The sequence below is a fragment of the Eretmochelys imbricata genome, chromosome 3, assembly GCF_965152235.1.
Source record: "Eretmochelys imbricata isolate rEreImb1 chromosome 3, rEreImb1.hap1, whole genome shotgun sequence".
Classification (NCBI taxonomy): Eukaryota; Metazoa; Chordata; order Testudines; family Cheloniidae; genus Eretmochelys; species Eretmochelys imbricata.
Genome location: NC_135574.1, coordinates 106,106,139 through 106,133,900, shown reverse-complemented (window position 1 = coordinate 106,133,900; position 27,762 = coordinate 106,106,139). Strand labels below are relative to the sequence as shown.

At 41.8% G+C, this 27,762-nt stretch overlaps 1 protein-coding gene across 9 annotated transcripts in view; it reads left to right on the top strand.

Annotated features, from left to right (window-relative positions):
* REPS1 (RALBP1 associated Eps domain containing 1) overlaps nt 1–27,762 on the top strand; it is a 106,644-nt gene that overhangs the window by 7,028 nt on the left and 71,854 nt on the right. For 8 of the 9 annotated variants that reach the window (XM_077813133.1, XM_077813136.1, XM_077813132.1 and 5 more), the window contains exons 2-3: nt 15,189–15,312; nt 24,806–25,002. In XM_077813133.1, the coding sequence (XP_077669259.1) occupies nt 15,189–15,312; nt 24,806–25,002 (321 nt within the window). Of the gene's footprint in view, nt 1–15,188; nt 15,313–15,862; nt 16,313–24,805; nt 25,003–27,762 lie in introns of all 9 variants that reach the window. The other variant, XM_077813138.1, reaches the window with a different exon arrangement.

The window sequence follows — 27,762 nt, the reverse complement described above, 5'->3', positions numbered from 1 at the left end:
GTTCTAAATAGTCTGAATAAAGAGAGAGAATGTGCCCTCTGAATTCAACAGGTTTCCCTAGTTTATGTACTGTCACACCCCTACTATTTCTATAAATAAGACTTGAATTTTTTCATTAGAGGAATCTTAAACTTTTAGGGTTCCTTTATGCACCTCCTAGTTTAAAAAAAGAGAAACCCATTATTTTTCTTTATAAGCCACCTTTAGAAGAAATTGTTTAAACTTTTTCTTCTAAAGATTCACAACAGTGTAGTACATGAGGGCATTCATTCAGTATCCAGATTTGTAGTTCAGTTTTTATTTTTGTTTTTCAATTAACCTTCAGTTATTTAATCTGAAGTTAGGCAACCCAAACCCACAAATCTTTAACCTTGGATACCTTGTACTTGTTTCATAGGCCTACATGAAGCATGTGCTTATGTGCACTTTGTGCTTTACCACTTTCCTTAATAGGAAGTGGCAAGAGATAAATGCATCACAAGCTTATTTGTAAGTACAAAAAATGTGTAGTCACTGTGTATACAGTTAGCAACTCCCAATTTGCAAAAGATATATGCAAAGTTATGAATTTGTCTAAAATGCATTGTTGCAATGGAATATTTTTCTTTTGTTTCCTTTAACTTATCTCCCCTGAGCTGATTGATAGGCTTGTTTCTTTTCTCTGCAACAATAAGGCATTTACACAGTCTCTTTTCTACTAGTACCAAATTGGCTCTTATGGTTTGTAACCTGAGAGCTGAGTTCTGACTTTTATATCTGGAACTGTGGCAAACATGCTCAATTACTCAATTACTACTCGTGTTAGCACTGGAAAAATCCTATTGTGGACTGTTCAGTGGTGTTTGAAGCACAGTCAATTAGATTTACTCTGGACAAGGTCAGAAAACATGTTGATCTAAGATATCAGCAGTGTCTGGTCTACATAAACATTCCCACTGTTTTTAGCAATGGTAGGAAATTTTGGCTAAAATTTTCCTAGTGTAGACAAGGCTTATACTAGACTTGATCTTGTCTGGGCAGCCTACTAGTGTAACATTTGCCAACCCTTAAACCTGATCCAAAATTATCATGCTTTATAATAACTCACATGATGAGCTTCCCCTCATAAAGACTTATGCCAACACAAAACTGAAATAATGTTCACTATCAGTCCTCAACCCTATTTGAAAATAGCTTAAAAAAAGACATGAAAAGAGGGACAGGGATAATTTAATACCCACCCTAAATACTAGCATCTGGACCAGAATTTTAGAAATGTATCAAATGTTCACATTTTGGTGTTAATCAAAGCTGTCAAAACTTGGACTAAGTATACAAAGTGGTTGATTATGTATTCATTGTAATCTTGTGATTTCTTTGTGTGTGTGTGTGTGTGTGTAATAGGGTGCATGGATGGCCAGGTAGTTTAGTGGTTGGTGCACTTGACTTCAAGGTCAAGATGCCTCAGTCTTTCAGACAGTGGTGGTAGGAGAACCCGGGATCTCTCACTCCACCAGGTCCCAGCCTAGGGCCCTGTGTGAGTTGACCTCTGAACAGGAGACTCTCCGAGCAGGGAGTCTAAATCCACTGCCCTGGGCTACTACCGACTAGTGTTCCTTCAGTTTGGGACCTGGCACTTATAGTTCAATTTGCTGGGGTGGATTGCTGCCCAGAGCTCCCTCCTGTGGATGTTGGGTGGTACCCTGCTGCAGTCCCAGGCTCCTTCAGGCAGGACAGCAGTAAGTTTGGTGCAGCCAAACCCCACAATGTCTCTGGACTGCAGCCACCCAGTTATGTCATTTGCTGAAGGCTCCTAGGTCTCCTCTGCAGTCTCCCTTGGCTGAAGCCTGGGAGACGGAATGTGTTCCCTAGTGGCTGCCTTGGGTGGCAGTCATCCTTCCTATCAGGTAGGGCAGTAACTAGCTGCAGGTATAATGGGGCGGGGCTAACTGCTTCATCCCTTCCATGCTCATGGGCAGTTTCTCTGCTTTCTCAGTGTGAAAGCACCCTTTTTTTTCTCTCTAAGCCGGAAAGAGAATTCTTTTCTGTATCCGATATTTAGCGTACCTAACAATAACCCCAACATAAACAGTTATCAGTTTAAAGGTATCTTTTCAGTCTGAAGTCCTAAATAATCTTAGTTTGTTACTATACACTCCTGAACCCTTTGCCAATCTGTTTTACAATCCCATTTTATTAGCTTTTGAAATCTTTCTCTGGATAAAAATTGCATAAACAAGGAAAACAATGAAACTATCTGATACCTAAAACATAGGTGCTATGGAAGGCCGTAAAAGTACTTCCCATGTGAATTACTCCTGCATGTAGGGTTCCTATTGGACCTCAGGAAGTCTTCTACTCTTCTTCCTCTGCCTAAATTCAGAGTTAAGCCATAGCACAAAGAACCCCTTCTCCTCTACACAGCCACACATTCACTGTAAACAGCTTACATGTTTCCTCTAATGGGGATCACATCTGGACAGATTTCCCACTCATTCTGCTCATTGCCCCTGAGGGTTAGAGGGATGTCATTACTTGTGAAATCAGCAGTGCTTGTCTCACTGTGGCTCACTAGGGATATATCTACTGCCATTTAAAACCCCATGCCAGCTGGCTTCAGGCTAAGAGGCTCCTCAGTTGTGGTGTAGACATTTGAGCTTGGGCTTCAGCCCAGGCTATCAGGCTCTGCAAGGTGGGAGGGTTCCCACCACAGCCTGAGTCTGAGCATCTGTACCTCAGTTAAACAGCCCCTTAGCCCAAGCACTGCAAGCCCAAGTCAGCTTACACAGACCAGCCACTGTCTAATTGCAGGGTAATGGCTAGTCTACACTGGCAATGCTAAAGCGCTGCTGGGAGACCCTCTCCCCCAGCTGGGTCCTAGAGTCCAGGCTCCAGCCTAAGTCTGACCGTCTGCACCACAGTTAAACTGATTCCTAGCCCAAGCCCTGTGAGCCTGAGTCAGCTGGCAGAGGCCAGCTATGGGTTTTTAGTTGCATTGGAGATAGACATACCCTGAGGTGCCAGACTCCCAGCCTGGCTCCTCAGTAGCTTCCCCTGCCAGTGAACCACTTGCAATTCAGTCTGACAAGTTCCATTCTAATGAAGTAAGGCAGTTTTCAAACCAGCAAGACTGGTTTTCTAAAATGCCTTAATTGTCTAAGAATTAATGTTAATAGCCCTGTCCTGTTCTCCCCCCCCAAAATTAAAATGTAAAATATCTAACTCTGAAAGCTAGTATCCAAGGAGCAGGGATAAGTAAAAATGCAGTTCAGCAACGGGTCAGTTAAGCTGTTAGTTATAAAAAAATCTGTTAACAAAGTTCCAATAAAGACCAGGTGTGAAGACTTTCAAGCCTTCAAAATCTTAACAGAGGCAGAAAAGCAATACACAGCCAGATCAGTGACATTATTTAATTCTACATCTTCATTTTGAGTCTGAGAGGAAAATAAATTAAGGCAGGGCACCAGCTTGGAGTAGCAGGCTTATGGGCTTCAACTGATTTCCTCTCTGGGGCTCAAACTGGTCACAATTCTTGGAGTAAACAGTAGCAGCCATGATATTTATAAATGCAGCCAGGGTGCGATCTCTAATTTTTTCACCTACTGTTTTTCTACCTACTTCATTACTTCCTTTTGCAATTACTGTGCGATAGTAATATTACAACATTACTTAATTGCTGTCAGGACTTGTTATCCAAAAATGAATTGGTCAAGCAAGAAAAACACCACATTATTGTATTTTAAAACAAAACCCAAAATTCTTGTGTCAATACTTGTATTAGTACATTAAAATATTTATTGGGATATGTTTAAGTTTGAAAATAGCTAATCACTCAAACACTGGGAGTTTAAGCTTCTTTATGGATATATTTCAGAGTAGCGGCCGTGTTAGTCTGTATCCATAAAAAGAAAAGGAGTACTTGTGGCACCTTAGAGACTAACAAATTTATTTGAGCATAAGCTTTCGTGAGCTACAGCTCACTTCATCGGATGCATGCAGTGGATCCGATGAAGTGAGCAGTAGCTCACAAAAGCTTATGCTCAAATAAATTTGTTAGTCTCTCTAAGGTGCCACAAGTACTCCTTTTCTTCTTATGGGTATAGACTTCCTGGAATTTAAGCCATCAGGCTTCCATTTTTCCGCTAATATGTAGGTAGTACAAGAAGAAAGATCAGGAAGAAATTCAGTTCCTATTGCAATGAACAGAAAGCCCTGGATTTTGAACAGATATTTTAAAACAAATTTAAACTTTTTTAGTTTTGACTTTTCTTTAGGTTGCAAGGCCCAGCACTCCAAAATTAGGAAAAGCCAAATGTGCAACCTCGTACATCCAGTCTGTGCGCTGAATAATATAGAGCCTAAGGAGGAGAGGGGTTATTAGGTGATCGTGTAATTGGACTGTCATGCATATGCACTAGAGCGCATGTGCACATGAGATGGGATGGTGGGACAACATAGACTCTTCAGTTGTGGTTGGGGAGTCAAACGTGCCCTTGCCCACTGCCTCCCTCTGACCAGAGCTGCTTCAGTAGCTCTCAGGGATTTCCAGTGCAGTGTCTGTTGCTGCTGCCTTGGTAGCAATGTGAGCATAGATCTTTAGAATGTTCATGCTCAGCTATTTTGACAGGCTGCCAACATTTTCCAGAGAAAAGCAAGTGAGAAAGGAAATGGTAATTTTTAACCGTTTATAACTCTGCTCAGCGAATGGAATTTCATGGGGCAAAGCCTCAAGGCTAGAGAAGTCTTTTCCCTCCCAAACTCTAAAGGCCTGATGCAAATAAAGGAAGTGTTAAAGCCTCTCACAGAGAATACAAAGAATCTTTTAAAATGGAAATTAAGCAACTTACATGTAGGGGACACTGCCAGCTCCCTCTAAAATTGTTGTCAGTCAGGGCCCACTAATGTCCGTTGCATATGGCTAGCCCCTCTCCTGCATCTTCAACTCAGTACTCTTTAAGGTTGCCCTCCACCCAACTTCTGGAGTGGCTTGATCCTAGGGTATTAATGGCTTGTGTAGAGTGAGTTTTAATCTTTAATACTCAAAGAAGAAAAAGCTGTTGGTATCTCCACTCCCTGGGAGTGCATGCCAACTCAGCATGACAGCGGATAGGGGAACCAACGCTTTGGAAAGTGGTGGCTCTCAGGGCTGCCTGTATGCTCCTTCAAATTGAATTTTCAGTCATGAGGTTACATAAAGAGCAGTGGTCCTGATCTGGTTCCAGTTCCTTTTGACAGCTGTGCAGAGAGGACTTTGAGATCCAAGGCTCTTTCCTTTCCTTGATGCTGCTTTCTGCATTTCAGCTGGTTAAAGTTATGTATAGTTTTGTCTGTCTGTCCAGTTACCAGAACATTTCTTTGAAGAAATTCAGATGTCAGTAATCTATATGATCTCACCTTTCAGACAGAATAAGTGTTTTCTTGAATTAGACTAAAGGCCATCTGAACTTACAAAACTCATCAAACTTGGCTTTAAAAAAAATCATCAGAACAACTCTCAGTCCCTACTGACCTGACTTTCAGGGATCACTCCTCCGATCTTACACTTCCTGGCAAGGGTAACTTGTGTGATTTATAAGTCAGTTAGATAAATGTAATTAATAAAGCTGTCATGATCACAACATTCATTTGCTGACATTATATTCCTGTCCCCAACCTTTGTCTTTTAGATTGAGATAATTCCTGCCCCAGATTTACAATGCATGTGTACAGTGGCTAGCACAGAGGCTATCAAAAAACAAATATTAACAGTTACCTAATATGTTGTGTAAATATATTTATGTAATACATTGCAGTATGATATAAACTTGTCATGAGATTCTGCAATTAATCATGCAATCTATCTGCTCATCTACTCTCTGCCCACTAAGCTGTCTCTTCGATGACTACTGCTAGCACTCAAACCTGCTTAACTTCAAATAGCTGACAAACAAAATAAATAAATAAAACAAAACTGCAGAGAAACATTCCGTTACCTCCAGTTGTGGAATTTTGCTTCCAGAATTATTGTCTCAAGGCCCAGGATGCAAGAGGATTCAGTCCTGCAACAGTGATATTTAAGTTACATCTCATTACCCTGCTGAACTAGAAATGGGAGCTTTGTTAATGAAAATGGGAGACTTCAGGTTTTCGTTAAGGGCGCGGTGTGTGTTTTTATCTATAGAAGGCCCAGAGATACCTGATCTTTCAGTTTGTTGATATTTTATGTAACAAAAGATTAGGCTCTTTTATGGTTCCCTCCTGGTAATGTACAGTTGGGTAGAGGATAACTCAAGAGTTGGAAAGATTGCTTTAGAGAAGAGATTTAAAACATACTCCAGAGAAACCTGTTAATACTTCTTGAAATATTTGTGAACGAACGTTTCTGATGTGACAGTGCTGTCCAAAGTATGTTCAGCCTTTGTTTGTGATAAGGTGGATATCTGTCTTGTGGCTTTCCTGCTCATGAGTCTTGCAGTCCCAAACATATGTTGATAAAACTCTTACGTGGCATCACGCAAATATCTATATCCTATTCTTGGGTTTCTCAGTGCTTTCTGTATACTGGCTGTCTTTATACCATAAGATCGTCAGGGTGGGAGCATGTCTCTCAACCTACCAGTGTCCCAACATGGGGCATACTGTGTATCAAAGACACAAAATGAGAGGATCAGAAATATCATTCTTGACAGAGATTTAAAATGCTGTGAAATTAATTCCCTTTAGTATAAATAACTCTAATCTCATAATTCTTTATTTCTGAGGTAGATAATTCTAAACATTTAAAGTGAGGGGATGCCACATTTCTTTGGAATGTAGGTAAATTTTAGACTGAAGTGTCCGTGACACTTTCCTCAGCCTTTCTCTTTTTCCAGCTATTTCAGAGCTATTTTTGTTCTGGATAGATTGTCAGTACAGATTTCTTTATTTAAAAGAACAAAGAAGAAATTATATCAGTGGGCACAGGTGTCATCTGAACATACCTGGGGTGGGAGTTTCCTCAAGACCAGTTGAAAAAGTCTGGCAATTTGTAAGTTCAGCTTTAGAGATAAACTACTGTAAATGACTCTGTGCCTGGCATAAGCAGTGTCTTGGCCCCCCGTCCTGACTGTCTGATTGAACCCAGTGCCAAGGTCATAGCAGTGTTGTCACAGCACAGAAATCCTGAAACCCCCTCAAGTCCACCTCATCTAGTGCTGTTAGTGGGTTGTTAATGGGTTACAGATTGTTTGAATAGACACACTGAATTTATGGCCCATTACATATACTTATTGTCTAGCAAAGTTATGAATTTAAGCTCCCAGACTCATCTTTTGAAAGTGTTGTGCAGGTTTCCTTTGAGGATGAGGACTGATAGGTCAGATATAGAGTGATTGCTTTGTGAAAAGTTTCAGAGTAGCAGCTGTGTTAGTCTGTATTCGCAAAAAGAAAAGGAGTACTTGTGGCACCTTAGAGACTAACAAATTTATTTGCGCATAAGCTTTCATGCATCTGATGAAGTGAGCTGTAGCTCACAAAAGCTTATGCTCAAATAAATGTTAAGTCTCTAAGGTGCCACAAGTACTCCTTTTCTTCATGGGGAAATAGTTTTACTTTGTGTAATGACCCATCCACTCCCAGTCTCTATTGAAGCCTAGGTTAATTGTACCCAGTTTGCAAATTAATTCCAATTTAGCAGTGTCTCGTTGGAGTTTGTTTTTGAAGTTTTTTTGTTGAAGAATTGCAACTTTTAGGTCTGTAATCAAGTGACCAAAGAGATTGAAGTGTTCTCCAACTGGTTTTTGAATGTAATAATTCTTGAAGTCTGATTTGTGTCATTTATTCTTTAATGTAGAGACTGTCCGGTTTGGCCAATGTACGTGGCAGAGGGGCATTGCTGGCACATGATGGCATGTATCACATTGGTAGATGTGCAGGTGAACGAGCCTCTGATAGTGTGGCTGATGTGATTAGGCCCTATGATGATGTCCCCTGAATAGATATGTGGACACAGTTGGCAGTGGGCTTTTTTGCAAGGATAGGTTCCTGAGTTAGTGTTTTTGTTGTGTGGTTGCTGGTGAGTATTTGCTTCAGGTTGGGGGGCTGTCTGTAAGCAAGGACTGGCCTGTCTCCCAAGATCTGAGAGAGTGATGGGTCGTCCTTCAGGATAGCTTCACATCAGCCAGACTATCAGAGGCTCGTTCACCTGCACATCACATGTTGTGAAAGGCATGTGCAGGACCCATGGATCTTGAACGGTGTGTTTGTGGAGAGTGTTGATCATTGTAGTAGTGGAGATATGTCCGCAGGCTTGTGCATCTGTTGTTCTGGCAGGATTTGGTGCTGTTTTGAGTCAATGAGTCGTGTTCCGTGGGGAGCTTGATTCTGATGATGAGGTTGGGGGTTTGTTGAAAGGCGAGAAGAGGGGTTTCAGGAAAGATTTATTTCAGGGTGGGTTCCCTATCAAATATGGGTTGTAGTTGTTTGATACCCTGTATGGGTTCCAGCATGGGGTGGTAAGGTGACAACTTGGGTGTGTGTGGTCAGAGGGGTTTTATTTGCGGGGCCTGTTCAATGATGTGATCTACTACTTTGGAGGAGGATCCTTGCTTTGAAGGCAGTTTTGTGTATGTTATGGTGTATATCTCAGACTTTCTCCTCGGAGCCTATTCTGTGAGATCTAAGTGCCATCCATCTGAGTAGATAACAGATAACCCGCATCTTAGCTGCGTGCTCCCCCTCCCTCCCCAAGCTTGAGTAGTGTTAACAGGCCACTTTGCCTTGAAATATATGCTAGCTACTTATGCTGAATAATCTGTTCCACCTTGTATTTAGCTGTGACACTCTGAGTACATTTCCCAGACCTGAAGACACAGAGCTTGCACAGAGCTCTTTTATCTCACCAATGGAAGTTGGTCCAATAAAATATTACCTAACCCACCTTGTCTCAAGGTAATGTATGTTCATCAAGGAATTCCTTTCTCACGTCTCTACAGTAATATTTCCAGATGGTGGTGTGGGAAGTTCACCTCGTTCATCCTTTTCAAGTTCTGTGGACTGTAAGGGGTGAAAGCTCCCCAGGAGAGTTCTGGAGCTGAAAGCTTTGTTTAGCCTGCAAGACTTTCTCCCTCTGAGCAAGACCAAAACTCATCTGCCAGAGAAAAAATATGTCCAGACAGATTCATTGAACAGAATTTTTGTACAACACCTAAAATCTGTCTTAGGCCTCAGTGTGGCATTGTGTTATGTAAGGTCCCAACTGAGGCTTAGGTCCCATGAGATTCCCCCATTGTCTCCAGTTCTATTTCTTAGTCAAACAAAACGACACGTTGACAACTCCCATTTCTTGGTCTGGAATCAGGAGTTCCTTTTAAGTTTTCTCTCTGGTTCTGTTGGTTCAGGAGGTCTTCTACAGGTCAGTTGGTATGCAGCCAAGTTGTAACCATTAGTCCTAATTTGGTCCTGGCACCCTGTTTTAGCACCATTTTCCAGTTTATTGAAGCTTTGTCTTCAGGTTGGGATAAGTATCCACCAAGACTGAATTTTCTTGGCTTATGCATTGCTGAGCTGTTTGAGAACACTTCTCACATATCTAGTGGATCCTGTTGAGAAGCAGGAGCTTCGCCAGTGGGGGGGAATGGTAGGGGGAATAGCTTTTAAAGTTGCTATCTGTTACACTTTGAACATTAAGTTTGTTTGAGACTTACCAGCTATATGGGCTGTGATTTCAGCTTCCATGCTCAGATGCTTAGGGCAACAGCCCTTGCATTATCTAGCTTATGAATGGGCTGTTTGAGGTAGCTTCTTGGTTACATTTTTGGGCCCAAATTGAAGAGTAGTACCCAAGGTGATAGGTTTTTAAATTCAGAAAGGTAATGTTAGAAGAAAAAGTTGGGAGGGGCAACCCTAACTTATATTTGAAAATTGTACTTGAAGCACTTAAATACTCTTGCAAGTGTAGCTTGGGTGAACTACTGTTGACAAATCAGCATGCATTTTTTGTTCTTACAGCTCAGGGGAGCACACCCTGCAGTTTGAAAACCTAAGGGGGTGGGGAGGAATGTTCTGAGAGGGGAGCCATGACACCAGGTGGCTTGGGCCAGCTCTGCACCTCCTTCACCCCCTGATTCACCTCAGCAGGCCACCAAGCCTGTGGATCAGTATCAACACTTCTGCGCCCAGAGACTGTCGCACATGTCTTCCCCTATCCTGAAAACCAAGGGGGAAGGGGCAAGTATTGCGGGGCACAACTAAACATTGTAACTCGAAGGGGGGGTGGAGGGGCGGCCCAGCTCAGAAAGTTTGAAAAATGCTGTTATATCTTGTTTTTTAATCTCCCTCTGTTGGTTCTGTTCTTGTGAACCAGCAGAGCGTTGAAATTACAAGATGTCTGTGTGCTGAACGCTTAAGAAACAGGAAATATAAATTTTAATTCCCTGCTTGCTCACAAGAATGGGGAGTTCACATTATGGACAAGTTTACATATGAACAACCATACTGGGTCAGACCAAAGGTCCATCTAGCCCAGTAGTCTATCTTCTGACAGTGGCCAATGTCAGGCGCTTCACAGGGAATGAACAGATAATCCAGTGATCCATCCCCTGTTGCCCATTCCCAGCTTCTGCTTAACAGAGGCAAGGGACAAGATCCCTGCCCATCTTTGCTACTAGCCACTGATAGACCTATCCTCCATTAATTTATCTAGTTCTTTTTTGAACCCTGTTATAGTCGTGGCCTTCACAACATCCTCTGATAAAGATCTCCACAGGTTGTCACGGTTCCTTCCCCGCTCTGAGCTCTAGGGTACAGATGTGGGGACCTGCATGAAAACCCCCTTAAGCTTATTTTTACCAGTTTAGGTTAAAACTTCCCCAAGGTACAAACTATTTTACCTTTTGCCCCTGGACTTTATTGTTGCTGCCACCAAGCGTCTAACAAATATATAACAGGGAAAGAGCCCGCTTGGAAACGTCTTTTCCCCCCAAAATCCTCCCAAACCCTACACCCCTTTTCCTGGGGAAGGCTTGATAAAAATCCTCACCAATTTTCATAGGTGAACCCTTGGATCTTAAGAACAATGAAAAGGCAATCAGGTTCTTAAAAGAAGAATTTTAATTGAAGAAAAAGTAAAAGAATCACCTTTGTAAAATCAGGATGGTAAATACCTTACAGGGTAATCAGAATCAAAACATAGAGAATCCCTCTAGGCAAAACCTCAAGTTACAAAAAGACACAAAAACAGGAATATACATTCCATTCAGCACAACTTATTTTATCAGCCATTTAAATAAAACAGAATCTAATGCATATCTAACTAGATTGCTTACTGACTTTTTACAGGAGTTCTGACCTGCATTCCTGCTCTGGTCCTGGCAAAAGCAACAACAGACAGAGAGAACCTTTGTTTCTCCCCTCTTCCACTGAATGCATCCGATGAAGTGAGCCGTAGCTCTTGAAAGCTTATGCTCAAATAAATTTGTTAGTCTCTAAGGTGCCACTAGTGCTCCTTTTCTTTTTGCAAATACAGACTAACACGGCTGCTACTCTGAAACCTGACACAGGTTGACTGTGCGTTGTGTGAAGAAATACTTCCTTTTATTTGTTTTAAACCTGCTGCATATTAATTTCATTTGTTGACCCCTAGTTCTTGTGAGAAGGAGTAAATAACACTTCCTTATTTACTTTTTCCACACAAGTCACGATTTTATAAACTGCAGTCATATCCTCCCTTAGTCGTCTCTTTTCCAAGCTGAACAGTCCCAGTATTATTAACTCTCCTCCTACGGAAGCTGTTCCATACCCCTAATCATTGTTGTTGCCATTTTCTGTACCTTTTCCCAAAATATCTTTTTTGAGATGGGGAGACCACATCTGTAGGCAGTATTCAAGATGTGGGCATACCGTGGATTTATGTAGAGGCAATATGATATTTTCTGTCATCTATCCCTTTCTTAATGATTCCCAACATTGTTAGCTTTTTTGACTGCCGCTCGCACATTGAGTGGATGTTTTCAGAGAACTATCCACGATGACTGCAAGATCTCTTCCTTGCATGGTAACAGCTAATTTAGAACCCATCGTTTTATGTGTGTAGCTGGGATTGTGTTTTCCAGTGTGCATTACTTCGCATTTATCAACCTTAAATTTCATGTGCCATTTTGTTGCCCAGTCACCCAGTTTTATGAGATCCCTTTGTAACTCTTCGCAGTCTGCTTTGGACTTAACTATCTTGAGTAGTTTTGTATCATCTACAAATTTTGCCACCTCACTGTTTACCCCAGATCATTTATGAATATGTTGAATAGGGCTGGTCCCAGTACAGACCCCTGGGGGACACCACTATTTACCTCTCTCCATTCTGAAAACTGATAATTTATTCCTACCCTGTGTTTCCAATCTTTTAACCAGTTACCAGTCCATGAGAGGACCTTCCCTCTTATCCCATGACAGCTTACTTTGCTTAAGAGCCTTTTGGTGAGGGACCTTGTCAAAGGCTTTTGGAAAATCTGAGCACACTATATCCACTATAAGTTTGTCCAAGTATGTCCAGGATGTCTCCAAATAACTTGATTCTACAAGACAAAGTAGCTATCTAGAGTAACTTGTTAATAAGATTAAGATTCTGTCATGGGTATTTTTAGTAAAAGTCATGGGAAATAAACAAAAATTTATGGAAGCCTACAACCTATCCAGACTTTTACTAAAAATACCCGGGGGTGGGGGCAACTAACAGTTGGATCGCTGCGAGGAGCTGTCCCTCAGCAGCTGCTCCTACCAGGGGCTGACCACCCTTGCTCCAGACCAAACCCCGGCTGCTGCTTCAGCCTGAGGACCAGTGCTCCTGGGGCTGGCTGCTGGCCACTCTGGAAGAAGTCACTGACTTCCCAGAAAGTCATGGAATCTGTGACTAAATTGTATTCTTACTCATCAACTGTCTCCATACATTTGATCTACAATATTGAAAATATGCAGGTTTACAAAAGAAGCATCTGTCCTATTGTGCATTTTATATATAGATGCACTTTAATGCACTGAGAGAATAATTGATTAACAAATGTCTTAATGCTCACTTAGCCATTACTTAAAGCACAAGTATCCAGCCTGTGCCTCTTGAGAGTGATGGTTAAGAAGAAAATGTATTTGATTAAAATTAAAAATCTGTTCCCTGAATCATGCCTTGTGACTTTTAAGCGTTGGAATCAGGCTCTTTGCTGTGTGGGGAGATATTGGGGCATTGCCTCCCACACCTTCCACTAAAACCTGTGAACAACTCTGATTGTGAGCTAGAAGTGCAGCTGCTGTTCCTTCTTTCCTGAAGCTGCTCAGTACTTCCTCCCCTGAAATGCAGCAGTCCAGTGAGGGAAGAGTAGTTCTAACTGTGGGAGTCCCAGGAAGAGCAGGGTAGGAATTTCAGACAGTTCCCAAGCTTAGAGCACCTAGTAAAGGATGGCTCCCCTCTCTCACTCAACCATCTGGAGAAGAAAAAAATGCTGGGGAGGGGGAAGAGAAGCTGAGAAGTAACACTGAGTTACAACTTTCTAATTTTCAAACCCTGCTCTGGAGCAGGCCAAAATAACCAAGGGGTCATGCATCAGCTGAATATAGCTTGAGCCCTGCATATTCTTCTTCCATAATAGGTTGAGCCACTCTTTTCCAGTATATGTTCATGGAAATTTCTTGTGTTCTGACTGGACATGTTGTGCATTGGTAGCTAAAATGATAAATTAGAAATGTGCACTTGCTATGTTTGACAATTTATAAAGGGATCTGGCAATGAACTTATCTATTAAGGTTGTCTAACACTCTTTTATAAAAGACTTGACTTTGTTAGAAGCTTTTAACTTCTCAACTGAAATTCAGCAAGGGGAGTGCAGCCAGAGATGTGACTCTAGTTTGTGCCATGGAATTCTGTTTAGGTTTGGCTGAATAACAAGATTTTGAAAATCATAATTTTCCATCTCTGCCTTGCATTTAGCATAAATGGTAGGATGCTAACATCCTTGAACCATTTTAAGGTCGGGCCCCAGCTGTTACTACTACAGCAGCACACCTCCATAAGTAGAGACAGCCCAGCTGCTGATGGAACAGCTGTAGCAGCTGGCTGAACTGCTTCATGATTATACCCTGGATCCTGAACATGGTCCCAGCTTTCAGTCTCCCACTGGAGGTACCACATGGCATGAGATGAGAACCCCTGAAGCAGATTTCAAATACAAATAATGAATGGGAACCAGGAAGACCTAAGTTTCAGGCTTGCTTCTTCCACTGGCTAATAACAGTTCTGTACCTTTCACAACTCTTCTTATGAAACAATGTCTCATGACTAGGGTCAGTGTTTTCCAGCAACTAAAACAGTAATTTCAGATTTTCAAATACGTATATTTCAAAAAATTTCAGATATAAGTTATATTAATACTAAAAAAAATACATGTATAGACAAACGTGAGCAATATGTAATCCTTTACAGCACAAAAATGCTGGGCATTGAGGGCTAGAGCCAGCTGTGAATGGGAGGTGGGGGACAGATGCTAGGCACTGAGGGCTAGCTCCAGGCCAGCTGTGTGCTAGGGGGAGACGGCAGGAGCCAACTGTGAGTTGGGGAGAGGCGCTGTGGACACTGCTGAGAGCAGATGTGAGTGCTCGTGGTGAAGGAGCCAGGTGCCCTGCCCTTCCAGAGGAAGCTCCATGGTGGTTTTGCCAAGCCCAAGCCTGTGTGAGGAGGGGAGAAGTTGGCAGTGAGTCTCATCAGCAGCCAGCCGCCCTGCCCTTCCAGAGGAAGCTCCATGGTGGTTTTGCCAAGCCCAAGCTTGCGTGAGGAGGGGAGAAGTTGGCAGCGAGTCTCATCAGCAGCCAGCCCCCAGCCTCTGCCCTGTAGCCTGTGGAGGAATCGGGTGTCTCCTAGCAGAAATCTGGGGGATGTGACCCTGCATACCCTACCCACATGTCACCTCTGCCCATGTGCCACCGCCATCCCCCTCCCTCTTTGAATGGTGACTTTGGAAATTAAGTCATTTTGGGGGGGAAAATGTGATAGCAGCAATTTCCAGAAAACAGGGACCCTACTCATGACCCACTATTGTCAAAAAATTCCATGCAAAGAAATTAAGACAAGACTAGTTAATGTAAAGCATTGACAAATTTACCACCTTAAGAGTTCTGTATTATGTCTGTACTTAAAGGTGGCTGCTGTTTCTGATAGAATATCTGGCATTTTGATTTGCCTCTCATAAATACTAATATTTGTTCTCTTACAGATTATGGAACTTTGTGGTGCAACAAGACTTGGATATTTTGGAAGAAGTCAGTTCTATATTGCTTTGAAACTTGTTGCTGTGGCCCAGTCAGGTCTCCCTCTAAGAGTGGAAAGTTTAAATACAGGTAAATCTAGAAATTAATGCTTAAACACTATTGAGCAGGTTAGTGAAATTTATTGCAGTTGGCTCACAGATTATAATAGATTAATCCGGTGGACTATTGTGTTATGGTCTCAGTTACTCTGGTATATTGTTCACTTATACATACTGAAAAAAGTGTGAAGGGAAGTTTGGGATAAACCAAAATTTAAAGTATCTTTATATAGATACAACTGGATTTTAGCTAGTAAAAGGGATAAAATTAATCTAGGGACATGGAGTCCTCAAAACAGTTCAACTGTGCTAAGTATTAAATTAATTTAAAACAAAGTGTTATTGCAAGGTATGCAGAGTGAAAGAGAACCTTTTTGTGTACGCCAATTCCCACGGTGGTGTAACTGGCCTATTTGTCAGGGTTGAGTGGTGAAAGTAGCAGATAATGTAATGGGATTAAAGTTAAATATACTAGTGTTGACACAGCTAGCTATTCAAAATTATCTGTAGGGGCACTTGCTGGGGATGGCACGTTCAACTTCCAACTCCAAATAGGTAGCTACAGAATTCATTTCCATCAGGTCTCCAGACTCTCCATCTGAACTTGTAAATCATCCAGCAAGAATTCAGCAACTACCCCCAAAGGAATCAAAAGCTTATTCATTTCATAAAGTAAAGTTGCAGTCTCATACTTCAGGAGGATTCATTTCAACTTCCAGGAGACAGGATTCCCTGAAAGCAAAGAGAAGATCTCCCTTCCTGCTACAAAAATGATATAAAAGACCTGACAGAGCTCAAGACTCAGAATTGAGAGTCACTTCAAGCTCCTGGTGCTGTCTAAATAAAATTAGATGTGACTGACTAGATGAGACTGCAGTTTGAATCAAGTAGGTGAGAGTGCTGATATAGTGAATCTGCAGACCAAAATCAAGCAGTTGGAATCAGGAGCAAGATGTAATCCTAAAAAATTGGTATGGAGAATCTTGAAAGAAGGAACAATGAGAATGGAGCCCATGAGAACTTGAAGAAAGGTAATCTTGCAGAATATCACTTAGATTTTTTTTTCTAGTTTTCTCAGATTTAAAGTAAGGCTGATCTTTGTTCCCCAACCTCTTTCAGGGATAGGGACAATGCCATATTCCATAGCCACAGAATCAGTGAATTCATGGAGTCTTGATTGAGATGAATGAGAGATCGTCTACTCCAGAGCTATTGCATACTCAGCTGGCATCTGACTTGACTCATGTGACTGAGGGTTTTTCAACCAGGGGGACTACAGCAAACTTTCTTATGATGATGTCTTAAGATAAGATTCTGTGGTGAAAACCTGATGGGGTAAGAGGGGTGAAGTGGTGTGAATGGGCACGGTAAGTGCTGTGTATAGCAAGGTCTGGACTCTCCATATGCAGGCATTGCAGTAGATAACTGTCAGGCTGCCTTCTGAGGATCCTCTCACTAGCCCTGGCATAGGTGGTGTGCTGGAAGAGGCATGTTAGGGGTGGGGTCAGAGTGCTGCCACCAGTGATGTGGTGATTTCAAGCAGTGCTGTAGCCCGTACGGCAATCTCTCATGCTGTCCTAACTTAAACAGATCCCCAGAGCTGTCCTGTACTAACCTGGGGGCTGCAGAATAGCTGAGGTTCTGGGAAGGTGCAGCAGTGGCGTAATGCCACCATAGCTGTATCTCCTTGAGTTGAGAGTTCTGTGTTGATCTTGGACTGGAACACAGTGTTTATAACTGGGGGACTTCCCTGACAAATTCCGTGGCTGTAGGATCCATGTGACCTTAATAGAATCCATATATGCTCCTAATTAATGGCAGGCAAAATTATTCTTTTTGGTAACGATATACATAAACTTGTTCAGGTGAACCTGAAACCAAAATTTGTTGGGATGAAATATTTGACAAAATAATTGCTATTCTAGTTAAACTCAGATTGGTCTTAACAGTAAATATGTAAATAATAGTGTGCCTGCACAAAAATATATGTACAATTACTGCACATGCTCTTGTATGTAGTGGAAAGGAGCAGTATTAGAAGTAGCAGATGGTAAGTCCATGCACCAGTTTTTCTATGCCTAAGATGCTGGCTTGGTCATTCCACTATTAACTGTAATTTTCCTCCTTTAGCTGTTCCTCTGGTTGTCCCAATTAAGTGGCCTTTCAAGAACATAAATCTCTTGCATTTATTAAGAACACCACTGATGTTAGCAGGGAATTTTGGAAAAATAAACCCATTCAACTCTGTTAGTACATGGTAAAATAAAATTTGTTACATGATGCTAATGCTGAGATGAATGTACCAGACTAAAACCTGACAAAGGAGATTAAATACCTGACTTCTTTTTAGTTTTCAGATAACTTGAATTGTTTTGGTTGTTTCTGTGAAATGCTTTTTTAGTATTAAATGAGATGTTGATTGAAAGGAGACTTCCAGTGAAAAAGACACTTACAATAGCAAGAAATAAAGAAGAAATATACAACCTCTCCTTTTTGGGAGAAAACAAACTAAAGATTGTGTCCAAGGGGATTATTTCCAAAACACCCAAAAAAGCTAATGTAAATTAATAAACTGCCTTTGCAGCTCTCTAATAGACTATATTGCACTGGTTCATACATGTCAGAACACTGTAAATATTTTTAATTGTTTAGGAGTTGTTTGAACCAGTTAGAGAAGGTCTTGAAAAACTTATCCAACCCAATAACTCACCAGTGTGAAAAATAGTTGTGCTGTCAACCCTCTCCACACCATGGTCTACACAAGAAAATTAAGTTGGCTTAACTATGTCTCTCAGCCCTGGTCTACACTACAGGGTTAGGTCAAATTTAGCCACATTAGGTCAATTTTTAAATGAATGCATCTACACAACCAACCCCTTTCCGTCGACCTAAAGGGTTCATAGAATCGACTTCTGTAGTCTTCCCCGGCGAGGGGAGTAGTGCTAAAATCGACCTTGCTGGGTCGAATTTGGGGTAGTGCAGACGCAATTCAGTGGTATTGGCCTCCCGAAGTTATCCCAGAGTGCTCCAATGTGACCACTCTGGACAGCGCTTTGAACTCCGATGCGCTAGCTGGGTACACAGGAAAAGCGCCAGGAAATTTTGAATTTCATTTCCTGTTTGGTCAGAGTGGCGAGCACAGCAGCACAAGTGACCATTCAGTCCCCCCCCAGAATCACAAACGAGCTCCAGCATGGACCGAAAGGGAGACCCTGGATCTGATTGCTGTATGGGGAGAAGAATGTGTGCAGGCCGAACTTCAATCAAAAAGAAGAAATGCTAATATATATGCCAAAATCGCACAGGGCATGGCGGAGAGAGGCTACAACAGGGACACACAGCAGTGCTGCATGAAAGTGGAACTCAGGCAAGCCTACCAAAAGACAAAGGAGGCAAACGGTCGCTCTGGGTCAGAGCCCCATAAATGCTGTTTCTATGATCAGCTGCATGGCATTTTAGGGGGGGACCCTACCACTACCCCACCACTGTCCGTGGACACCTGCAAGGGGGAGTCTCATGCAACAGAGAGGGGGATTTTGTGGAGGAGGAAGAGGAGGAGAATGTGCAGCAGGCAAGCGGTGAATCCTTTCTCCCTGGCAGCCAGGACCTTCTTCATCACCCTGGAGCCAATACCCTCCCAAGGTGGGATTCCCAACCCTGAAGTTGGAGAAGGCAGCTCTGGTGAGTGCACACTTGTAACTACAGTACAGGGTTTAAAAGCAATAGTGTTTAATGTTTGATTTGCCCTGAAGAATTGGGATGCATTTGCGGCTAGTACAGCTACTGGAAAAGTCTGTTAACATGTCTGGGGATGGAGCGGGAATCCTCCAGGGACATCTCCATGAAGCTCTCCTGGAGGTACTCTGAAAGTCTTTGCAGAAAGTTTCTGGGGAGGGCTGCCTTATTTCGTCCTCCACAGTAGGACACTTTGCAATGCCAAGCCAGTAGCAAGTGGTCTGGAATCATTGCAGCACAAAGCATGGCAGCGAATGGTCCTGGGTTTTGGTTGCATTCAAGCAATATTTGGTCTTTATCTTTCTGTGTTAGCCTCAGGAGAGTGATACCATTCATAGTCACCTGGTTGAAATGGGAATTTTTGTAAGGGAAAAGTAAAAGGACCCCATTCATGCTGGGTTGTTTGCGCTTGGCTAAAAGGGATCATCCCAGAGAATAGCTACATGGTGGGGAGGGGGAGATGTGTGCTGCACATCCACCTGAAAACCGCAGCCCCTCCTTCTAAATGTGAAACCCAACCGGCATTGCTTGCTGTGGGAAAGGATGGCGCTGCAGTTTGAAACCATTCCCACATGTTATGAAGGCGTAAGAAGCCAACCCCGCTTACCAAAAGGCTTACCGTGGCTGCCTGGAAACAGAATTCTTTTGCCCAGCCATTTGTGATGTGTCACCATACTGCCAGGCGCTCAATATAAAAGGCAAAATACAACCTTGTACCTAAAGCACAAGTGCTGTCTGCTGTGAATTGCTTGATTCACTGTGAAAGTCTCCCTTTTGTTCTCAGAAATGTATCATCTTAAATTTTACTCTCCCTTTTTATCTCCCCCAGGTGCAAATGTCTATGCTCCCCCTATCATCTTCGTCCCCTGAGGTTATCGCAGATGAGAGGTGAAAAAAACGCACTTGCAATGACATGTTTTCTGAGCTCATGCAGACCTCCCGCACTGATATGACACAGCTTAATGCACGGAGGCATTCAGTGGCAGAGGCCAGGAAAGCATTAAGTGAGCGCGAAGAGCAGAGGCAGGAGGTGATGCTGAGGCTAATGGGGAAGCAAACGGACACGATGAAGCATCTGTTGGAGCTGCAGGAAAGCCAACAAGAGCACAGACCCCCTCTGCATCCATTGTATAACCACCTGCCCTCCTCCAAGTTCCATATCCTCCTCACCCAGATGCCCAAGAACGAGGGGGGGAGGCTCCAGGCACCCAGCCACTCCACTCCAGAGAATGGCCCAAGCAACAGAAGGCTGTCATTCACAGTTTTGATTTGTAGTGTTGCTACAATAAGCAATGTGCCCTTATCCTTCCCTCCTCCCGCACCCCACCCCACCCGAGCTACCTTGTCAGTTATCTCACTTTTTTTAATTAATAAAGAGAGAATGCATGGTTTCAAAACAATAGTGACTTTATTTCCTTTGCCAGCTGTGACCAAAGAGGGGGGAGGATGGCTGGTTTACAAGGAATTAAAATCAACAAAGGGGGTGGGTTTGCAGCAAGGAGAAACGCACACAACTGTCACACCATAGCCTGACCAGTCATGAAACTGGTTTTCAAAGCCTCTCTGATGCACAGTGCGCCTAGCTGTGCTTTTCTAATCGCCCTAGTTTCTGGCTGCTCAGAATTGCTTGCCAAGCAATTTGCCTCAACTTCCCACCCCACCATAAATATCTCTCCCTTACTCTCTCAGATATTATGGAGCATACAGCAAGCAGCAATAACAATGTGAATGTTGGTTGCGCTGAGGTCTAACATAGTCAGCAAACAGTGCCAGCAGGCTTTTAAACGTCCAAAGGCACATTCTACCTCCATTCTGCACTTTCTCGGCCTATAGTTGAACCGCTCCTTACTACTGTCCAGGCTGCCTGTGTACAGCTTCATGAGCCATGGGAGCAAGGGGTAGGATGGGTCCCCAAAGATAACTATTGGCATTTCAACATCCCCAACAGTAATTTTCTTGTCTGGGAAGTAAGTCCCTTCTTGCAACTGGTCGAACAGCTCGGAGTTCCTAAAGATGTGAGCATCATGCATCTTTCCAAACCATCCCACGCTGATGTTGTTGAAATGTCCCTTGTGATCCACCAGTGCTAGCAGCACCATTGAGAAGTACCCCTTGCGGTTTACATACTGGTTGGCAAGGTGGTCCGGTGCCAAGATAGAGATATGTGTTCCGTCTGTCACCCCACCACAGTTAGGAAACCCCATTGCAGAAAAGCCATCCACTATGACCTGCACATTTCCCAGAGTCACTACCTTTGATAGCAGAACCTCCGTGATTGCGTTGGCTACTTGGATCACAGCAGTCCCCATAGTAGACTTGCCCACTCCAAATTGATTCCCAACTGACCGGTAGTCAGGCGTTGCAAGCTTCCACAGGGCTATTGCCACTCATTTCTCAACTGTCAGGGAAGCTCTCATCTTGGTATTCCTGGCTTCAGGGCAGGGGAAAGCAACTCACAAGGTTCAAGGAAAGTGGCCTTACGCATGTGGAAGTTTTGCACCCACTGTGAATCATCCCATACCCGCAACACTTTGTGGTCCCACCAATCTGTGCTTGTTTGCTGGGCCGAGAATCGGCGTTCCACTGTATCAACCAGCCCCACTGCAGCCATGATGTCCCAATTGCCACATCCCGTGCTTTCAGGAATGTCTGTGTCCATGTCCTCATCACAATTGTCCTCGTGCTGGCGTCTCTTAGCCCAGTTCTGCACATACTCCAGGATAATGCGCGAGGTGTTTACAATGCTCACAACAACAGAGGTGAACTGAGCGGATTCCATGATTGCCGTGGTATGGCACAGGTAACCCAGGAAAAAAGGTGCGAAACGATTGTCTGCCATTGCTTTCACGGATGGAGGGAGGGCGACTGATGACATGTACCCAAAACCACCCTCGACAATGTTTTTGCCCCATCAGGCACTGGGAGCTTAACCCAGAATTCCAATGGGCAGCAGAGACTGCGGGAACTGTAAGATAGCTACCCACAGTGCACCACTCTGTAAGTCGATGCTAGCCACGGTAGTGAGGACACTCCGCCAACTTAATGTGCTTAGTGGGGACATACACAATCGACTATAAAATCAATTTCTAAAAATCGAATTCTATAAAATTGACCTAATTTTGTAGTGTAGACATACACTCTGGAGGGTGAAATCCAACCTAACCCCAGTGTAGACAGTGCTAGGTCAATGGGGGAATTCTTCCTTTGCTCTAAATAATGCTTAGCTTCTCAGAAAGGTAGATTCCCATCACTGACAGAAGAAGCCTTTCCATTGACGTAGATAGTACCTATGCTGAAGTGCTGCAGGTGAGCCACTACAGTGTTTTAAGCATAGACATACACTAAGTGCTGGGACTGATGTTCCCTCACTGTTTTCTCTCTGCAAAACCAATAACTCTTAGAGCTTATGTCCTCTGAAGACATTCTCCTCTACTTTTATCTCCTTACTCCCACCCACCTTCTTCATCCTCTTTTACTAACTATCCTTCCTTATTCTCTCATTTATTTTTTAACATTCTCTTCTTTTCCTCATTTTCCCCCTTTCACTTTCTCACTCATTCATCTTTCTCTGCTCCTCTATGCAGCCTCTCTCTAGCTGAAGGGAATATTGAGCCCACTCCTCTTTCCCCCCCCCCCCCCTTTTACATGAACTGCTGAATGGGAGGAGAGCCCTATTCCACCATCTAGCAGTCCCTTTTCCTTACTTTGCCTGCTGGTCAGCCCCACCTCTGTGTGCTGCACCAGACTGTCCTGGTCTGTCCACTTCCTATTTAATACGTGCATTTGGCCTGTGTGAGTGGGTTTTTCAAGTCTTGAGCTACAGTTGATGCAAGTTTGGAGTACTTAGTGTTAGTATCTACCAAGCATAATTCTTGTCTAAGCTGATTGATTAGTTCAGAGAGAGATTGAAAAAGACTTATAGTTAAGCACTTGTGGACATGTAATATATGGCTCTGAAGTATTTGTATAAAATGACAATACTTGTATTGCTTTAATTACTATGCTGGAAATAGCGAAGTAAATTTTGGGTTGCTACTTAATTTGGAAAGACATTTTCCTGGATAACTGCCTAAATGGGAATTATAAAATGAGCAGATAGTCACTGTGAATTCATGTCACTTGTTTGTTCTGTTACCGTGGTGTGGGAAACGGTCTCCTGCAAAAATAAAAATTAATTAGGCAGGATAGAGATTAGTCATTTAGCTATTAGAGGGGCTTCTAGATGAGCATGCAAACCCTAAGTATTGCAACATCAAAGAACAAAGTCATCTTACACTGAATTTCTTTGCTCTTGTGGATGAAGGCAAGGTGAGGGTGGGAGGAAGTTCGAAGAGAAGTATTTGAAGCTTAAAATGGTATTTTTTTTCAGTGTGGGTCACACCCCACCTTAGCACTGAGGTCAACATGTTGTTCTTAGTATGCTGAGTGCACACATAGGTGAGAATGTGAAAGGTTTTGCTTGAACTCTGGTGTCCCTGTTAGCATATTATGCTACTTACTAAACTGTTGGGTTGTTCCTTGGTTATATTTAACAAAATTATTAAAGCATTTTGTATTCAAAGGGTAATATTCAAATATAGATTGAACATTAAACATTCAAAACAAAAATTCATAGCAAAACAAAAATTAGTCTACACAATAACTAACAAATTGTATGAAGAATTTAGTTTACTTTTAATGACAATAGTACCAGTGTATTTAATTTTTATTTAATAAAATAGCTATAAGAACCAGCAAAATTAATCCACATAACGTTAATTCCCTCATATTATTAGTTGTGATTGCAAATGTGTGTAAGTTCTTAAAATTTTTTTTACAAGTATGCTATACAACAAATTGCATAATTTGACTTCACTGGCAGTGGACTAGGAAGACCATTTACAGGTCAGGATTCAGAGGGATGGCAGAGCTATATAACAAGATTATTTCTCACTCAGCCTAGTAACAAAATTTATTCCAAGGGGAGACTGAGTAAAGCTGTGTACCTCTTAGCTTGGTAAAGTTGCATGTGTAGACTTCAAAAATGGGTTTATAATGAAATTACTGCTAAATCTGACTGTAACTGAACATCCCTTGGTGGTAGTATAGTAAAATAGCTTACTAGCAACTTATGTAGAAAAGATTCATCAAGATTAAAGTGGATGAGTAATAAATGTGTTTATGCAATACTTAGCTAAGTCTTGAGAAATAAAGGCTGAATTATGGTTTCTACTGTGAAGATAAAAAAGGCACCACTTTACTGTCTGTATGCATTGTTGTATCTAAATGCTTTAGTGAAGTTTTTAACTTCTAGATCTATAGATGAAGCACCCTAAGTGCAAAGACTTTTAAGAACTTTTCAAGCATGCCTGGAACTTATAATGGATTAAATTTGTACAGTAAGCAAAACTGTAATAGAAAGTATAATTAACAAGCCTATATATTTATGGAAGAATGAGCTGAATTCTTTCTTGCATATCAGTAGAATAAACTAAGTCACAATTGCAGAACCAAACTGTCATCTTGCATGCACGGAACCCTATAGAAAATTGTGTGGTTCCATAGGTGTAACAGGATTTGTGATGTAGAATTTTACAGAATTTAGCAGGAGCCAAAAAAAAGAAATCTCAGGTTGCATTTGCTTGTAAATTGCACCAAACTCAGTATGTAAGTCATGGAGAGACAACAGAAATGAAATTCCATGGTATCTTTTAGAATAGAACTATATTTTAAGCTAGTCATTTTTAAGTATTCTTTTTTGTATAATAAAAAATACCCTATACTATTAATATATATCATTGTTTTAACAGTAAAGGACCTCCCTCTGCCCAGATTTGTTGTTCCAAAGAACGAACAGGAATCGAGACACACAGCCTTGTATTCTTCAGATGCAGATAACTCAACCCCATATTCAGGTGTAATTCCTCCCCCACCTGGCCGTGTTCAAGTAAAAAAAGGCTCTGTGAGCCATGATGCAGTCCAGCAACGTACATCAGCAGATCAACAGGTAACTAAAACTTAAGTGAATTTTATTCGTGGTATGGTGTCAGCATAGTGGTGTGCGTCCCACTAGCGTTACTACACTATTGTTTTGGATTAGCTTCTTTAAAACAAATTCATGCAAGTGTTACTAAATATATGCAAAAAGAAAAGGAGTACTTGTGGCACCTTAGAGACTAACAAACTTATTTGAGCATAAGCTTTCGTGAGCTACAGCTCGTTTCATGGGATGCAACTGAAAGCTTATGCTCAAATAAATTTGTTAGTCTCTAAGGTGCCACAAGTATGCCTTTTCTTTTTGCGAATACAGACTAACACGGCTGCTACTCTGAAACTAAATATATGAAAACTTAATTATTATTTATTTCAGTTACACAGTGCTTGTAAGTGTTTGTGGTGTGAGACAGGTTTTCTGCTCAGATCTGCTTAAAATCTAAGTCTGGAAATATTACCAATGATAACTGATGAAATATTGAATGGGAAGGGAGAATGAGGGTTATGGCTTATTGTGAGGGGTCACATGATAGTTTGGTTTGGTTTATGTGGGTTCGTTCTCTTAAAAAAAAACAAACAAAAAAAAGCAAAACAATATATAGTGTTTAAGTTCATAATTGATACTACAACTCCTAATCATTTCAAATCAAGATAAGCTTTTAAAGATTTAAAATCTGTTGCCTGGATCCCAAATGGTGGCATTTATTGTCATTTCACAGGTGTTGCAGGTGCACTTCCAAAATTGCTACACTTCTAGTTAAAGTATATATTTATACATACCCAAGCAATCAGGCTTCACACATGTCCAGTTTTTGACTATGAACAAATCTGTAATGTATTAAACATAAATTATCTAGATATAAATTTATTGTCTCAAAGACAAGTCAGCAGTTCTTTTTGGACGTGGTGGTGGGGATGGTAAAAATTCCCCTCCTCGTTCCCTTAAAAATGCGACACTATTTAAGAAACAGGTGTTCTAACCTTTCCTTGGAACGTATTTATCTGTATCTTACTATTCAGTAGTTTAGCACTCTGCTTTATAGATTAAATCAACAGATGAGAACCAGAACATTGCTAACATCATAAATACTAATCAGATTCTACAGTTAAATGTGTTACTTAATTAATTCATCTTATTTCAACATCTGTGTTTTGTTTTTGAGGGAATGAGTGTAAACCTTCAGTGACCTAAGCGCTTTATTCCACTTCAGTAAAAGCAAGCATGCGTGAATTCTTGGTGAAGATCACTCTGCAAGAATGTAACTAGAGCTCCTGATTCTTTTGCATAAGAACAAAAAAGACACTGGTGTGCATTAAAGTGGGATTTTTTCACTAGTATGTTGATGATTTTTAGAACACCACCAGTAAACATGACCAACGTTTACTCACTAGTTTCTTTAATTCTCCTACTAAGGGATAAGCTGAGTAAAGAGGAGAAATGGCAAGAGAATACACCTATGACTTAATTGTGCTTTCTGACAATTCCTTGTTTAGGGACCTCCTGGCTTGTTGAGTTTTTGGGACTTCTCCATGCTTAGAAGATAGAATGCACTTCCTAAATAAAAGCCAGGAAGGGTGTCATATGGAGTGCAACTATTGAAAATTGGTTTTAGGCCCATACTCCTGTGCATACGCTAACTCTCCCATTTTTCCCATTTTCCTCCCCATTGTATGCTTTCTCCTGGGCTCCATCAAGGGAGTTGAGACACCCACAGAAAGTAGGGATGAGACATGCTACCTAGAAACTTGGGGGGTATGTTGGCAATAGAGCAGCTTAGCCTGTGTGCAGCAGTGCGGCTTTCAAAGTGGGAGCAGCGTGTAGTAAAAGGAGCAGGGCAAGCAGCACTGGCATTGCAGAAGATAGTTTGGCCGTTATGATCCTAGCTTTCCTGGAGCTCTGGACAGATAGGTGTGAAGCAGCCCCCTAGAGTGCGTCTCCCATTAAAGAATGAAGAATCTCAGATCTTCTCCTGCATGTTGCTGCTGTGGATGGGTATAACATTCTTAATGGACCTAACCTGGCATTTTTCTAGGTTTGGGTGAGATAGCATTTGTGTCCACCACCCCGGTTATGGTGTCTGGTTTCTTTATTTCCTCTTTAATGGCAGCTGCAGTTTCTGATCTAAGACTTATCAAGTTGCCAGTTATTTTAAAATCATAAACCCAAGAGTTTTTTGTGCCTTCAAGTCCTAGTGCAAGGAACTTAATGTCTAGTAAAATTATATTTACTGGCTTTCAAAGTATGCCTATCTCTCTTAAAATATGCACGTTAAGTATTGTATTGTCATGACATGTACACGTGAACATACCATATGATCAAGAAACTCAACTTGTACAACTCTTAACATATGTGGAAGCTCTGCCGCAGATAAAGGACAATATATGGATTACTGTTGTATGCTCTATGTCCCAAATAATAAAGGATTCTCCTTTGTGAAACTGTTTCTGCAAATCCCTACAACAAATTTGCATTAGAAGACAGTGTAACATTAGGATCTTGCACACCAATTGTGGTTCCAAACAGTGGTTATAAATGAGGCTATTCTTTTCCCAGCACTGCTTTGGAACATCCATTCCAAGTTTCTTCTCTCTTTCTGGTGGTCTAGATAGTTTCTAGTAACTGTGTCACTATATTACCCTAGCTACAAATGTTTTTCTGTTAGTATAGTTGGTGGCCTGATTGGGAGATGCATAGGTGCTTCATCTTTAGAAGGTACACCTTTTACATTGTGGTAAAATACTGACAGCTGATTAACATGTTTAGTATCCCTGC